Below are 17,298 nucleotides of genomic sequence, written 5' to 3' on the forward strand. Positions count from 1 at the left end.
TTGAAAACCATCTTGCCCCTCGCATATAGGACGCCTGCAATTCTACCATTAAAAAATCATTCTTTGGCCAGACGCGGTGGCGCATGCTTATAATCCCAGCGGCTTGAAGAGTGAGGTAGGAGGATGCAAGTTCAAAGCCACCTTCTGCAATTTAGAGGCCCTAAACAATTTAGCAAGTTGTTTCAAGACGCTGTCCCCGCCCCCCCCCCCAAAAAAAAAAAAACAAAGGGTTGGGGATGTAGCTCAGTAGTTAAGAGCTCCTCGGTTCAATTCTTGGTAAAAACAAACAAAACATTCTTTGGGTTGAAAGAGTTACAATGAACCATTCCTGTGATGGGAAACGCTCTTAACACTAGCGCGAATTTTTTAAACGACTTTTCTAGGTTTAGAGGACTCACCAAATGGGACCGGGCAAAAGAAGCAGGCGGTGGGCGGGGTCACAGGGAGGGGAGGGGAGGGGAGAGGAGGGGGAACTTGTGGAGAGAAGTCGGCTGGCCTTTAGGATATAAATACTTTTGAAGCAGGTCCCTGGAGCAGTCCCGGCAAAGAAGTGTAGTGTTCTTTCCAAGAGGAGTCCAGCGGTTTGGGACGGCGGCTCCGCCCGCATGGGGAGGAGCCCCGGTGGCCGCTGCTGCCCCGAGCAAGCTGTGCATACGGCAGGGACAGAGGCGCCCTAGCTTACCAGGAAGTGACTCTTCCTCTGAGGCAGCAAGCCAGGCCGTCCGCTGATCTTTTCGTTTGCCGCCTCAGATTACTAAGAGAATTTATTAGTCACGAAGGGAAGGTAAGGCGGGGAAGCCGGGGGAGGATAAGTAGCCCGGAAAACCCAGTTTAAGCCTACTGGGCGAAAAACTGCTCACAGCGCCGAACTGCCCATGGGGCGGGATATAGAGGCCGGAGGGGCTGCGGACAGGATCCGAAAGTGGCTGCACAAGGGTGGCATCCAGTCTGCCCAGCGTCTGCCTGTGCTCCAACTCCTTCGTTCCCCCCTTCCCCACTTCCGGGCCTTTTCTGGCTGTGCAGTCCGTCCCACGTTAAGTCGTAGACTTTCCTGGCGTCTGCTTGGTTAAGCCTTCTTACAAACACGTGCGGTCAGAGCTTGCGTAAAGAGGGGAATAGATGTGCTGGCTGGTGGGGGAAGGAAGGACCTGTCTGCGTGTGCAGTGGTGAATATTTTGCTCCAAGGGGATACTTGACCCTGCGCGGGTCAGAGCTTTCTTGTAGTCTAAGTAGAACCTCTTTGAGCCCTGGAGGTAAATAGCCATTGAAGCCCTGCAGGCTCTGGGGCCCTTTCTGATCAATTCCTGAGGTAGGAATAAAGCATTTGTAATACTTTTCTTTTATAAAGGAAAACACGCTAACGTTTATTTACAGGGAAAACCGTAAGAAGAAAGTAATCTTTCTGTGAACAAATGCCCACTCTGACATTAAGAAACAAATGGAACTCACTTTGACAGGTAAAACCAGAGTTTTGAGAGAGACTAGATTCCCTGCGTTGCCAACTTCCTTCTGGGTTCTTGTCTTTTTTCTTTTTTTGTACCAGAGATTGAACACGGGGTCGCTTTACTACTGAACCATATCTCCAGCCCGTTTTATTTTTTATCAGTTTTAGTTTTGAGACAGGGTCTTATTAAGTTGCTTTGCTAAGGCTGGCTTTGAACTTGCAGTCCTCCTGCCCCAGCTAACTGAGACCCTGGGTAGAGTACAATTTTAGACAATTTTTGGTATTTGGAGGAAAATACTTAGATGGACAAGGACCCTGTGCTGGGGTACAGGGCAAAAGAATCACAATCATGGTGGAAATCACCAGTGAGAGGATCCACATGCTCCCCAAAATGTCCTAGTGTTGTAGCGAAAGGATAGCTGTCTTCAAATTCCTCATTTCATCTGTCCTTTAAGCAACCCCCAAATAGTCCTATAAGTTTCTTCATCCTTCCTACTTCCCTGCCAGCTGGAGGGACAGGGCCCCTTCTTGTAGTCAGGGCTTCAAGGCCAATGACCTCACCCCAACCAGACCATTCATCCTTTGTTTCCTGACTCTCTCTGGCTTTTGCTCTTCACTATGTTAAATACATTTTTTCTCATCTTGGAGAAATGATGATCAGAGGTCACATACTTTAAAAAATTATTTTTAATTGTAGATGTACACAATATTTTTATTTTTATGTGGTGCTGAGAATTGAACCCAGTGCCTCCCATGTGTAGGCAAGTGCTCTACCACTGAGCTACAACCCAGCCCCAGGTCACACACTTTACAAATTTTTTTTTTTTTTTTTTTAGTTGTAGATGGATGCAATACCTTTTATTTTATGACTTTATGTGGTGCTGAGGATCGAACCTAGGGTCTCACACATGCTAGGTGAGTGCTCTACCACTGAGCTACAACCCCAGCCCACGAGGTCACACACTTTTGATAGTATTAACAGGTGGTCCTGGGTGGGCTATGATCTCACCACACTGCAACAGACACTCATGCAGAGTCAGGAAAGTGTGTGTTATTTTTTAAATTTCCACAATATATCCTCACAACACTTGCCTCACCAGTTTTATAGGTTGGAGATACTGAATCATGAAGAAGCCAAGTGACATGCTTCAAATCGTAGCCTGAGGAAAGGCAGTGACACACATTGAACACCTGCTGAACACTTCATATATATGTATTCTCACCACAATTCTGAAAGGTAGGTGTTGCCATTCCTGTTTTTATAGATGGTGATATTGAGATACACAGTGCTTAAGTAACTTGCCCAAAGCCACACAACTAGTGAATGGGGCTAGGATTAGAAGATGGCTCCAAAGCCTATATTCTTTAGTTTTTCTTTTGGCTGTGCTGGGAATCAAACCCAGGGCTTTGCCTGAGCTAAGCAAGTATCCTACCACTGAGCTATATAACCCCAACCCTTGAAGCCTATGTTCTGGTTTTTGTTTTTTGTTTTTTGTTTTTTTTTTTTGAGGCGGGGTGGTACCGGGGATTGAATTCAATCACTGAGCCACATTCCCAGCCCTATTTTGTATATTTTAAATTTAGAGGCAGGGTCTCACTGAATTGTTTAGCTTTGAACTAATGATCCTCCTTCCTCAGCCTCCCGAGCTGCTGGGATTACAGGCGTATGCCACCACACCCAGCGAAGCCTGTGTTCTTTACTGTGACATCTTATTGCCTCTTGCCAAGGAGTTGAATGGAGAATATTAACACCTGAACTATGGACCAGCTTAAATATATTCTGTTGGAAATTTGAAATAACCCCAAAGTAATCATATGTTGAGACAACTACTTTCTTTAGTACTTTGTAATCATACAAAATGGTGTATGGAGTAAAATATCAAAGCACCATGTCAACATTCTTTAAGTTATTTATCAATCATGGCAGCTGTTTAGCATTAGTAGAGATCTTCATGGAGAGGTCCTTGTAAATAAATCCATTGCATACATTGGACTTTAAAATACATTGGGCGGGGAGGTTCAGTGGTGCATCCCTGGAATCCCAGAAGCTCTGGAGGTTGAGGCAGGAATATTGCAAGTTCAATACCAACATTAAACTTGGTGAGACCCTATCTCAAAAAATAGAAAGGCCTGGGGTTGTGGTAGAACACTAGCATAGAATGGTTGGGGTTTGAGTTTGATCTCTACCACTGCAAACACATAATACTGACTTAAGCTAACTCAACGTTGGGACAGCATCTAAGGTATAGAGCAATGGCTAAAAGGTAACTTCTTAGCAGATCAGTAGGTTGTCAGGCCAAATTCATTCAAGTGTTCTTAGTACTTAAGGAAGGTATTCATTCACACAGCAAGGACAGATACCCTAAAGTAAATAGGCAAAAGGACAGAGCCTTTTTTTTTTTAATTGTACCAATGATTGAACCTAGGGACACTTAACCACTGTGCAATATCCTAAGCTCATTTTATTTTAGAGACAGGATCTCTCTAAGTTACTGAGGCTGGCTTTGAACTCACGATCTTCCTGCCTCAGCCTCCCTAGTTGCTGGGATTATAGGTATGTGCTACCAAGTCTGGCCAGAGCCCCCCCCCCCTTTTTTTTTAAAGAGAGAGAGAGAGAGAGAGAGAGAGAATTTTTAAAAAATATTTATTTCTTAGTTTTTTCGGCAGACACAACATCTTTGTTTGTGGTGCTGAGGATCGAACCCGGGCCGCACGCATGCCAGATGAGCGCGCTACCGCTTGAGCCACATCCCCAGCTCCCAGAGCCCTATTTTGGAGGAAGAGAGATTCCTTCTTCTTTATGTAGGAGCCTTCCACTTGTGTTCTCAGTCATCTGTTTTAACTCTTCCATCTTTTTAACTCTTCTCATCTTAACTCCCACTGTTCTTTCCCCCTGCTTCCCCGTGTCTTCAATATTGTCTCTCCCACTCAGTTCCTTGCTGTCTTTAAAAACATTGTGACAGATATTAATACTTACTGAAGAGCTTTTTCCCAGGTACTGGACACTGTGCTCAGAGCTTTATAGATGTCATCTCTATTTCATCTTCTGCTTTATTTTTTACTTTATTTTTGAAGTGCTAAGGATGGAACCCAGGGCCTCATTCATGCTGGGCAAGCACTGTACTGCTGAGTTACACCTCCAGGAGTACTTTTATTATCTTTCTTTAACAACCACCATATGAGATAGGTATTGTTATTATCTCTGTTTTACAGGTGAAAAAAAGGGAAGGTCAGAGGGAATGCTTACCATGCCACCTATCTAGTAAATATTGGAGTCAGATAGCCCAGGCCAGGTCTATACTCAAGATGTCTGAAAGCCTTGATATGTTCCTATTGCCCACCATTTCCCATTGCTCTTTCTCTTCTTTTTTAATTTTTTTTCCCCACCCCTTAGATTTAATAGGATGTGTCAATCCTACATCAAAGGCGCCTCTGTATCCTCCATGGCTCCACACGTTCCTGGTTCTCCTTCTGAGTCACTAACGTCTCTTTTTGCTCTCTAAATATTATTTTTCTCCCAGGTTTTGTCATTGGCCTTTTGTTCTTTACTCAAAACTTTCATTTTATCTTACAGCTTGTACTTATAAACATTTGATCTAATCCCTGGTTCTGACTTCTCTCTTGGCTTGTATTCCTTCTCTACTTACTTGCTATTTCCATTTGGATATTTTCCTATCACTTCAAACTCAACATAAACTTGGTTTTTATTGGCCTCCTTATTTCATCTTATTTCCCTACAGAAAGCCTCTATCAACTCACTGTTGCCTTCACAATAAAGTCTGTATTTTATGTAGGCATTGAAGTTCTTTCAAATCTCACTTTGACTTGACTTTTCAGCCTCATTGCTTCTGTTCCTTGAAATGAATTATCATTTCAGCCAGACAAGTTTACCTACTGTCCTTCAAACATATAGTTTACTTCCCCGCCATCCTTTAAGACATGCATTGCCTTCCTTCCTGCTCTGTGTAGCTTTTCCTGAGAACTCACCAGGAACCAAGCATTTTGTGTTATTTTCTAGTGCCTTTCCTGTGTTGGCATTATTATTATTTTTTTCTACTAGGGATTGAACCTAGGGGTGCTTAACCACTGAGCCACATCCACAGCCTTTTAAAAAATATTTTTGAGACAAGTTCTCACTAAGTTGCTTAGAGCCTTGCTAAGGCTGGCTTTGAACTCAAGATCATCCTGCCTCACCTGAGCTGCTGGGATTACAGGTATGTGCCACTGCACCCAGCTCCTGAGTTGGCATTTGATCTCCTCAATTAGATTGTAACCTTTCTAACTCCTCAAGTATCTTAAAAGGTTACCTTGCACATAGTAAGTACTTAATACTACTAGTTAGTTGATTGGCTGTTGGTTGAGAGGGCAGAATAGAGAAAAGGAGAGACTATAGAAATGTATCAAGAGTTGAACTCTTCCCTGCATAACAAAGACTATATATTCCTCATCTCTTTGGGCTTAAGACCTTGCCTTTTATGTGCTAAATCAGTTGTGTTCAAGAGGCTTACTTTACTGAATGTTTACTCTGTGCCAACACTGACTGCTAAGTGCTGGAGAGTTCCATAAGAATGGAGGAGGATTTGCATGTTGTAATTTATTTATATTTTTTGCAGTACTGAGGATTAAACCTAGGGCCTTATATATGCTAGGTAAGTGATCTACTACTCAGCTACATCCCCAGAGGGGTTTTTGTGCCTCTGTTTCCCAATTTCTATATTTCTGCCTTTTGTGCAGATGAATTGCAGTGTGTGTCTTTGGTTGGCAGGCATTAAGAGGAGTCCTAATGTACAGTCTGAGATGCTTCCTCTCCAGAGTGGGTCTCTTCTCCAAACCAGGACTGCTTCCCTGGTGTGCCAGAAAACCATCAGATGGGTCACAGCCCTTTTGGGGCACAGCATGTAAAGGAAATTTCAGCCATGGGATATCCAAGAAGTGTCCAAGAGGTCAAAAAAGTTGTGAGAAACCAACTTATCTTGGACCACTTGATGGTTCCTGGCAGGAAAGGTAAGACTCAGTTCAATATACTTTTTCTAGCAAGTCTGAATCTGTGGGTCTACTGAAATTCTATATTCCTAATATAACTAATGTGGCATTGCAATGATTCATGAGAACATCTGAAGGAAATTGCCTGAAATGTTTTGAGATCACAGAAAATGTTTTTGTCTTTGAGAGTTGTCAAAAAGAAGATTTGAACTTGGACCTTGTGTCTAAAAAGGGTCCATGGTGGTTATGCTGAAAACCAGGGACCCAGAATGGTATTAGATGGGTTAGAAATGAATAGTCCCATTGCAGCCATGCAAACATAAATATACCTCATTTTATGCAATAAATGTATTTTTTAAATTAAATTATATTTTAAAAGCATCAGGGAGGTAAGCTATTTAAAGGAACCCAATAGTGAAGCTTTTTTTAATATGATTAATTACCACCTGATAAATCTGGATTTTTCTTATATTAGGTTTGCCCATCTGTTCTTTGTTAAGTAGGCAGCACCAAAATGGGCTTTTCTCCCAGACTCCATCTCCCTTGAGGCATGAGAGTTGCTTTTTTTTTTTTTTTTTTTGGTGCTGGGGATTGAACCCAGGGCCTTGTGCATGCAAGGCAAGTACTCTACTGACTGAGCTATATCCCCAGCCCTGGGTTGCATGTTGTAATTTATTTATATTTTATGCAGTACTGAGGATTGAACCTAGTTTGTGTTCTAGGTAAGTGATCTCCCACTCAGCTACATCCCCAGAGGGGTTTTTGTGCCTCTGTTTCCCAATTTCTGTATGTCTGCCTTTTGAACTTATCATTATTTTTTTAATATCTTTATTTTACATTTATGTGGTGGTGAGGAACCCAGTGCCTCATACATGCTAGGCGAGCACTGTACCACTGAGCCACAATCCCAGCCCTGAGCTTATTATTCTTAATGATAAGTAAAACACCAGAGAAAGTGGTGGCAGGAAGTACTTAGGCATAGTAGGTGCTCAGTGCATATTTAGAAATTAACAAAGTGCATGGATTATTTTATTCAAGGCTGGCTGATGTTGTGACACCACTCTGGAGGCTGAGCTATGAAGAACAACTCAAGGTAGGTGCCCAGCTTAAATCTTAACCCCTTCTCCCCAGCAACAGAATGGTATTAGATTCATGGGAAGCCTGACTAGACAGTCTCAACAGGTCCTTAAACTCACTATGCTAATAACTCCACAATTTGAACTTTAGGCCAGTTATATGTTCTAAACCCTCAAACCACAGATGAAAATGCTGATTTATTCCTCGCTTGTTTTTGTCTTATAGCTCTGTGTGTGTGAGGAGCAGTATTTTTGCTGTTTCATATAACTATACTTTTCAACAGGGTAGCCATTAGCCACATGTGGTTGTTTAAATACAGTCAATACTGCCATAATGCTTGTTTTGAAAACAGAAATTTGTTTCAGTAGATTGACATTAGGGAGCAGTTTGAGCATAATGCAAATTTCATGTTTGCTTAGGAATAATTGTGTCTGTGAGAAATGCTTGGTGAAAGAAATCTGCACCCAGGTGAACCAGGATATGTAAGAACACATAAAATATTTCAGGTGTGCATGTATACATCTATTGGCTACCTTAGTTGCCTGTGTGTTATGAGCCACACCCTTTTGCCTCTGTTAGAATGTTCCATTTGACTCACTTTTACCACTTCACTGGGCTACTCTGAGCTGTAGCCCACTTTTACAAGCAAACCTCAGGTCTTTGGGTAAAGTGTATTTCTTTTTTTTTTTCTTTTGTGGTGCTGGGGATTGAACCCAGGGCCTTGTGCATGCAAGGCAAGCACTCTACCAACTGAGCTATAACCCCAGCCCAGTAAAGTATATTTAAAAAAAATTTTTTAGACAGCATGCCTTTATTTTGTTTATTAATTTTTGTGTGTGTGTGGTTCTGAGGACTGAACCCAGTGCCTCACATGTGCTAGACAAGCTCTCTGCCACTGAGTTATAGCCCCAGCCTGGATAAAGTATAGTCTAAATATTATTTTATTTTTTTTAAGTTGTAGATGGACACAAACTTTCATTTTATTTATTTATTTTTATGTGGTGCTGCGGATCGAACCCAGTGCCTAACACATGTGAGGCAGGTGCTCTACCACTGAGCCACAAGCCCAGCTCCTAAAGTCTAGTCTTATTAGAGTATTGTGTTTCTTAATCATTTGATGTACGTTAAATGCTGCCACTTTTTTTTTTTTTTGGTTCCTTTTCTAGGAGTGTTTTTCTGATAAAGTTTTGCAAGGTTGTGTGCCTAACCCTATTTCTACTATGAGCCCTGTAATTTTTTTTTTTTTTACATAGCACAGCATGGTATAGAAACAGTGTCACATTATAGCAGAACTGATTCTCTAAGTTAATCAGAATAAGACTAGAAATTCACTTTAGCTCCACCAGCCACATTTTGTTTTTCTTTTATGTCAGGGATTAAACCCATGGGTGCTTAACCACTGAGCCACATCCCCAGCCCCCCCTTTTTTTTTGGTACTGGGGATTGAACTCAGGGGTACTCAACCACTGAGCCACATCCCCCATCCCTATTTTTGTATTTTATTTAGAGACAGGGTCTCACTGAGTTGCTAAGTGCCTTGCCATTGCTGAGGCTGGCTTTGAACTTGATCCTCCTGATTTGGTCTCCCAAGCCACTGGGATTACAGGTATGCGCCACTGTGCCCAGCTCCCAGCCTTTTTTTTTTATTAATATTTTTTGGTTGTAGATGGATACACTACACTTATTTGTCTTTATGTGGTGCTGAGGATCAAACCCAGGGCCTCACTCATGCTAGGTGAGTGCTCTACCACTGAGCCACAACCCCTTTCCCTCCCAGCCCTTTTTTATATTTTATGTAGAGATAGGGTCTCACTGAGTTGCGTGGAGCCTTGTTAAGTTGCTGAGGTTGGCTTTGAACTCATGATCCTCCTGGCTCAGCCTCCCAAACTGCTGGGATTATAGGCGTGTGCCACTGCATCCAACCACCAGCCACATTTCAAATTCTCAATTACTGCATGTGACTAGTGGCTACTATATATGTGGAACATAGTACAAACAGACCATTTTCATTATAGAAAGTTCTACTGGACAGCAGTGACATATACCTTGAGTGTTCAGCCTGAAAGGTCAAATAGAAGGGTGAGTTTACACAGAGCTCACTCTTTTTTTTTCTCCCCAGAGCTCACTCTTGACCTTTTTTCCCAATACCTTATTAGGTCTCTTGCTGTTCATCTTTTTGGGTTCTATATTTGCAGAGACTGTGGGATACCCTTCTTTTCCTGTTTTTCATATATATATAAAATTTGGTTGCTGATGGACTTTTTTGTTTATATGTGATGCTGAGAATTGAACCCAGTGCCTGATTCGTGTCAGGCAAGTGCTCTACCAATGAGCCACAACCCCAGCCATTGTTTTTCATTTTTTGAGGGGAAACTACAAAAAGCTTTGTTTCATTGCTTATATTCTTTTACAGGTGAAATTTGAAGCTCAGAAGAAAATTTTACAAAGGCTAGAGTCTTCCCTACAAATGCTCAATAGAGTCAGTGGCACAATCACTGCACCCAAATCTGAGGGGCTCTGTTGTCTTCTCCATCCTGTTATACCCTCTGTAAGCTTCCACCCCATTATTCCTTACCTACTAAGTCTTGTTAATGGCCAATGATTTCAGCTAATATGTACTGAGCACTTTCTGGGGACCAGGCCCTATTCTAGTTGATCATTATGCATCATTGTCTCATTTTACCGTTTACAATAACGCTGAGGGGTAGGTACTATCGTTTTATAGAAGAAAACATTAAGGCTGAAGAGAAATGAATTTTCCAAGGACACTATATGTAGAAAATGCCAGATCTGAGATTTTCACTAAAGTCTTTCTGATATAGAGCCCCCCCCCTTATCATCCATTACACTATTATCTCCTTAGAGAGATTCCAGGCTTTAGAAAACTCCTCAATGAGACCTCAGAGAGGCATAATTTCGTGAATGGCAGGAGTTGGCAAATTATGGCCCAAATCTGTTCTGTGCCTGATTTTGTAAATAAAGATTTATAGGCACACAGCCAAGCTCACCTTTTGATGTATTTCCTGTGGCTGCTTTTATGCTACCAAGTCAGAGTTCAGAAGTTGTGACATGAACCATACAGCCTGCAAAGTCTCAAATATTTACTCTGGCCCTTGACAGAACAAGTTTGTTGCCTTCTGCTTTAAGGCAAGATTGGAACTCCTATAATTGAGTGTCTGAATCATCTTGGCCACAGTCTTCCACATATGCCATACCTTCCAAGCAAGCATCATTTGTTTTCATTGAGAGAACATTTCTGCATTCCCTTTATTTTACTCCTTGGATTTGTTTGACCTCTTGTCCCCATGTCCTTCTGCCCACTCCAGCCTGTCATCAATAGTTACGGAAATAAGTCCACCTTCTCTGTGAACCGAGGCCCAGATGGGAATCCAAAGACTGTGGGGTACTACGTGGGAACTTAGAGAGGTCAGTTGAAGGTTTAAGGAAGGACATGGAGAACAGTGTCAGTAGGAGTAGGAAATACAGTGAATTAAAGAAGGTCGAAATGGAAGTCTGATACAGAACATGATCACATGGTTGATTTGGGATACTTTCTGATGGGTAGTCATTGTAGCATAGTGATAGAAATCATAAACCTTGCCCTTTCTTCTAAAAGCAATTTACCCGATACCTAGTAAACACTCAGCAAATCTTACTATTATTGCTGCTGCTGTCTCATTGTTGTTCTTGTTATTGTTTATGCTATTTTCCGTACTGGGAGCAAGAGTCCTCATTAGAGTCTCTTTTCCTGTTTTATACCCTTAAAGCTCTGAAAACTAAAGCTTTCTGTAGTAAATCTGCCTTAAAAGAATTGGAAGGGAGAGGTGAGTACTGGTGAGGGAAATCATGGTAGCATTATGCTTAATTCTAGTATCCATTCCCAGATTCCATTCCTGAGCTTTGTTTGCCCATTTTCAATAAACCCACTTGAAACATCATCACTTTTACACTGTTTAATGCCTGTATGCCTTAAAATACAGTTCATTAGGGCAAGCATTTGGCTCCTCCCCACCCCATGTGTTGAATTAAATGTGTATATATGACATCAGTGTTCTGTTCAGTAATAGAAAAACAAAACCCATTACATTTTATTTCCCTCTTAAAATCTGAACAGAAAACAGATGTTGTCATATGGTGCATTTGAGGTACAGGAGAAAATATTGAGGACTAGCTCTATTAAGAATAAACTGCTTAATGGCTAAACCAGGAAACAATTAGGTTTTCTCTGAAAAATGGCTACATGCTTAAATTAATCACTCTGCTTTTTGATATCTACATGTGCCTCTTTGAAGGAGGGAATTTGTGTTGCTAGACACTTTATTTTAAATCATCTTTTAGGAAGAAAACTGTAAATTCTTTTTCTTTCCATAGATGGGAACATCGTCTGTGTACATCCTAACCATCTGAAAAACATCCCTCAGAAACACAATCAAGTGGCTCAGGTAAAAAGTAACAAGGGCTGGTTGAAGATGACCTGGGGCATTGCAGTCTATAATAGCAGTGTCCCTGACATTTTAATATTATAGCTGCCGCTAGTGCTGGAGGGGAGGAGGGGCTCTGTACTGAAAGCAGACCTTTTAAATTGGAGAGAACATTGTCAGTGTTTCATTTTAGTGAGGGTAGAGAGGAGACAGAACTGCATTTATTATTGGAAATGTCAGGCATACAAGGATTTTAATAGCTGGAAAGTATTAAGAAAGAGGTACTAATGAGGTCACTAGAGCAAGTGTCAGGTGTCTGAAATACTTGGAAGGCTAGCATTTTTAGCAGAACAAAATAGAGAATTAAGTTGGTACAGGCCTGTAATCTAAGCTACTCAGGAGGCTGAGGCAGGAGGAACACAGGTTCAAGGCCAACCTCAGCAACTTTGTGAGGCCCTGTCTCAAAATAAAGACTGGGGATTTAGTGGTAGGGCATATGCAAGGCCCTGAGTTCAATTCCTGATACTGTGGGGGGGATTTTTTTTTGGACAAACATCATGAGAGACATAGGAGTGGTGATAGGTATCTATGTTATGAGGTTGACCTCTGGGATATTTTTATATCCTGTGTCATGGACCCACTATTTATTGAGTGCCTATTGTGGGTCAGGAACTATGGTAGATGCTGGGGCTACAGTGGTGACTCAGCATGTTAATAGACATAGTGCTTGTTCTCATGGAACTTTAAAGGCCAAAGCCTTATTAGTAGGGGCTGAACAACATTCCCAATTGACTGTCTTATGCCCTATTAATTCTGACCAGCACCCATTCTTCTAATAATTTTTATTTCTGACAGTTAGGTGTTGCCTTCTAATAAAAAACACATCTTGATCTCCAGACCTCCAGACTTGACCTGCTGGGACCCAGCTCTAGGATCCTACATGTTAGTATATAGGATCACGCTTCAGAAATTTTCCTCCATAGCCCTCATCAGCTGCTTCTCCCATCCTTATCAGTGATTCTAAACTTTTTCCTTGAATTTCTTACCACATCATCTTTGCCCTTTCTTTTGGCGGATGACCATGCTTGGTTCTTAACTGGAAAACTAAAACCATTAGATGAGAACTTCCTTAGTTGCTTCTCCTATCTACAAATTTCACTGAAATCTTACCTCTCCTCCTCTCCTGTCTCAGTGAAAGAGGTGATTAGTACTCCCCCTGGCCAAAACTTATCCTTCCCCTCTTTGGACTCGTCTCCCACCTCCCAGGATTCTTGCTCCTTTATTAATATGCAACCCCCACTTTAAAAAACAAATAAATAAATAAACCTTTCCTTCAACCTATTTCAGTTCATGAGAGTATTAAATATCACCCATCTTCAAGAAAGTTTGATGTTTCTTGATTCTGCCCCCAATAGAAATTGATCTTGCCAAAGTCATCGGTGACCTCCATTTTGTCAAATCCAATAGAAACTTTGTCTTTAGCTTACTCAGAATTTTCTCTTCCTTAACACCACCTCATATTCTTATTTTCCTCCTGAAACAGTGCTTTCTCTTTGTTTCTGTGATACTATTTTCTGATGATTTTCTTATTTCATCACTTCCTAGTCTTCCTCAAGGGATATTTTTCTCATCCCCTTTTCACTATAAATGTTGGTATCTCCCAGGACTCTATCTTTGGTTCTTTTCTTTCTGGTTATATTCATAGGAGATTATACCCAACCCTAACTGATGATGGAAATGACCACTTATAAATTGACAACTCCTGAAAACTTGTATTTGCCTTCTAGCGCCCTCTTGAGCTTTGGAATGTGCATTTCCAAAAGGCTACCGAACGTACTTGCTGTCTTGCAGAACTGAAATAAATTTTGCATTAGATCAGGGTTTCTCAACCTCTGTACTGTTAGCATTTTTAATTGGGTTATTTTTTGTTATGTGGGGGGCTGTTATGTCTATTGTAGGATGTTTAGCAGTATCCCTGGTTTCTACCCACTAGGTGGGTGACAATCAAAAAATGTCTCCAGATACTACTAGATGTCCCCTGGGGAATCCAGTGCCCACTGTTGGGGGCCACTGCCATGAACTAAATTTACCTTACCAAATGTTGTGTTTCTCACCTTAGTTAGTGGTACTACTGTATGCTAGAAACATGTCATCAAAGACTCTATCTTAGATAGATCTTCCTCTTGAGCTATATCTAATCAATTTCCATGTCCTTGTTAGTTTACTTTCTAGAAATATTTTAATTTTACTCACTTCACCATTATTTCACTTTATACCAGATTACCATCTTCTTTCTCTCACCTGGACTACTGCATGAACCTAGAAACTAGCCTCACTGATTGTAGCCCCTTCTCAGTGTATAATCCCTACAGTAGCCAGAACTATCCTTGAAAGGCACGAAACACCATGATATTTTTCTTAAAAATTCTGCAGTAGTTGCCCAATAACTTATGGAATAAAATATAAATTAGTTTTACTTAAAGATCATCATTAATTTTCTAGCCTCGTGTTTTGCCACATCCTCACATGCTTTCCTCCATCCATTTATTCTGAACTGGTGTTCTTCTGCTATGCTGTAACATTCCTGCCTAAGTGTCCTGTTGAGAATGCCTTCATTTTAATTTGCCTGGCTCCTACTTATTATTTATTTATTTTTGGTACTGGGGATCAAACATAGGACCTTGCATATGTTAGATAAATACTCTTCCACTGAGCTATATACTTAGCCTTTTTTATTGTTTGAGACAGGAGCTAGCTAGCTAAGTTGCCCAGGCTGGCCTCCAAGTTGCCATCCTTGTGCTTCATTCTCCCTAATAGCTGGAATGATAGTCATATACCACCATATCTAGCTGGTTCTATTTATTCTGTAAGATTAATTTCAGGCATTGGAGCCTGTAGAAAACCATATCTGACTCCTCAGACTGATTAAGGGTCTCCTTCTCTTGTACTCTGAATCTCCACTGTGAATCTCCTGTTGTACCACTCAGTATACTATATTTCCTCATTCGTGAGTGCTTCCTACACTACACTTTGGAGGTAGCAGCTCTATTGTATCCAACTTTGTATTCTAGCACATAACGTATTTATACAGATGGTGGATGCTCATCAAATATTTACTTGATTCTAGCTCTTATAGCTTCTTTTGGGCAAATTTCTAACCTCTACATCTATCTAGATGAATTCTTCCTCCCTACAGAATTTCTTCTGGACCTAAAATTCAATCCATTAAGGAATCAAATGCTGGCCATATGCTGATTGTAAAGTATCTTATGTATATAGCACTGGGATATGTACATATAAGATATTTTTTAATGTTCTAAGATTTCTAAATATTTATACCCATTACTGGTGCTGACATTTCTTTCCTTTAAGATAAGAATAATCTTTGTCTACTCCTCCACCTCCATTTTAGGTTTAAATTTCTGTTTTTGTGGTACTGGAGATCAAACCCAGAGCTTGTATGTATTAGGCAAAGTCTCTGTCAGTGAGCTATATCCCCAGCCTTAAATATCTACTTTTGAGTGAAAATGTGAATTTTATGGAACCTGGTAGCCAGAGCATCAAGGTCAAAGAAGAATCTTTAATAATATTTTCTTTTCTTTTTTATATTTTTTTAGTTGTTGATAGACCTTTATTTTATTTATTTATATGTGGTGCTGAGAATAGAACCCAGTGCCTCACATATGGCAGGCAAGTGTGCTACCGCTGAGCCCCAGCCCTAATATTATTTATTTTTTTTTATCAAAGAAATATAAGTAGGCTCCCCGCACATGCACAATGACCAGCTCGCACTGCTATTTTAAGCTCTCTGGGCCAGCTGTAGCAGGTAGTCACAGTGGGATGGTGGCCCAGGTAGGAGGTAGAAAAGCTAACTCACTAAGGAGTGCTGACCTGGGGAGCTCCTAGTGTGCTTGCCTAGCATGTGTGAGGCCCTGGGTTCGATCCTCAGCACCACATAAAAATAAATTAAGGTATTGTGTCCATCTACAACTACAAAAAAAGAAAAATTAAAACAACAACAACAACAAAAAATCCCCATATTCCAGGTCCTGACAACATGAGACAGAACAGAAGTGCAGTCTGAAGAGAGGAGTTAAAAAAGTATATAGCATTAAATTGGACGCTGTGGCCCATGCCTATAATCCCATATACTCAGGCTGCTAAAGCAGGAGGATTGCAAGTTCAAGGCCAGCCTCAGCTACTCAGCAAGACCCTTGGCAGCTTAGGCCCTGTCTCAAAAAATAAAAAGGGCTGGGGATGTGGCTCAGTAGTAAAGGCCCTTGGATCAAATCCCTAGTACCAGAAACAAAACAAAACAAAAAAAACTGGGTGCAATGGCATACATATGTAATCCCAGTGATTTAGGAGGCTGAGATAGGATTGCAAGTTTAAGGCCAGCCTCAGCAATTTAGGGAGGTCCTAAACAACTTAGCAAGACCCTGTCTCAAAAATAAAGGGTTGGAGATATAGCTCAATGATACTGTGCCCCTGGGTTAAATCTCCAGTACAAACAAAACAAAAAAACAGTATTAAAAGGTTAGCAAGGAGATAGAAGTCCTGTTTTTCCACCTCTCCTTACTCTTGAGTCTTTTTCCCCAGAATCAGCAACTTTTTTTTTTTTTTAGTTCTTTCTGCTGGTGTTCCATACTTCTAAAGATTACATTATTCTATTATATACACATTAATTCTAACCTATAACATTTACATATAGTATGTTGATTTCTGGTTATGGCATTAAGAAATTTGTTACTCTTATTTTTGTCTCCCCTCCCAAACTATACTCCTCAATATCTTTTGTCCCACAGTTCTGGGGTTTAAACCCAGGGACTTGCCTACTCTGATCCACATCCTCAGAAGTCTGCCCCACCCTTGTTTTTTTTTTTTTTTTCTTTTGGAGACAGTCTTGGCAAGTTGTGGCTGTCCTTGAACTTGTGGTCCTCCTTCCTTACCCTCCTAAACAACTGGAATTACGGGTGTATTCCATTGTACCCAGCCTTTGAATATCTTTATAGCACATTTTTTGTTTAATAATTTATATTACTGTGACCATGTAGATATTTATGCTGAGTGAAAGTAGATGTACTAAGATTTAGTTTCCTTTATTATATAATTTTTAAATTTTATGTCATGAAAAATTACAAATACATAAAAGTAGAAAATGGTGTACGAAACTTCATGTACCCATTCCCAGCTTTAGTAACCATCAACATATAGCCTATCATTTTATCTATACTCTTACCTACTTTCCATCTATCCCCTTTGAATTGGTTTGAAGCAAATTTCAGACATATCATATAGAATATTTATATTTTAGTGTGAGAACTAAAAGACCTCTTTTTAAAATATAACCTTATACTGTTACCACACCTAAAT

The 17,298-nt window shown here is 40.6% G+C and overlaps 1 protein-coding gene across 1 annotated transcript in view; it reads left to right on the forward strand.

Moving 5' to 3' along the window:
• The first annotated feature begins 498 nt into the window (after positions 1 to 498).
• Trmt2b (tRNA methyltransferase 2 homolog B) overlaps positions 499 to 17,298 on the forward strand; it is a 40,872-nt gene continuing 24,072 nt past the window's right edge. Inside the window, 9 exon segments of the mRNA XM_058571263.1 lie at positions 499 to 784; positions 1,375 to 1,457; positions 2,545 to 2,681; positions 6,058 to 6,093; positions 6,210 to 6,448; positions 7,466 to 7,520; positions 9,918 to 10,052; positions 10,831 to 10,930; positions 11,876 to 11,946. Of these exon segments, the coding sequence (XP_058427246.1) occupies positions 6,228 to 6,448; positions 7,466 to 7,520; positions 9,918 to 10,052; positions 10,831 to 10,930; positions 11,876 to 11,946 (582 nt within the window). The 5' untranslated portion in view covers positions 499 to 784; positions 1,375 to 1,457; positions 2,545 to 2,681; positions 6,058 to 6,093; positions 6,210 to 6,227.

This window comes from Marmota monax, unplaced genomic scaffold (assembly GCF_021218885.2).
Source record: "Marmota monax isolate L192 unplaced genomic scaffold, Marmota_monax_Labrador192_F-V1.1 WCK01_AAM20220418_F8-fsc00206, whole genome shotgun sequence".
NCBI classification, from domain to species: Eukaryota; Metazoa; Chordata; class Mammalia; order Rodentia; family Sciuridae; genus Marmota; species Marmota monax.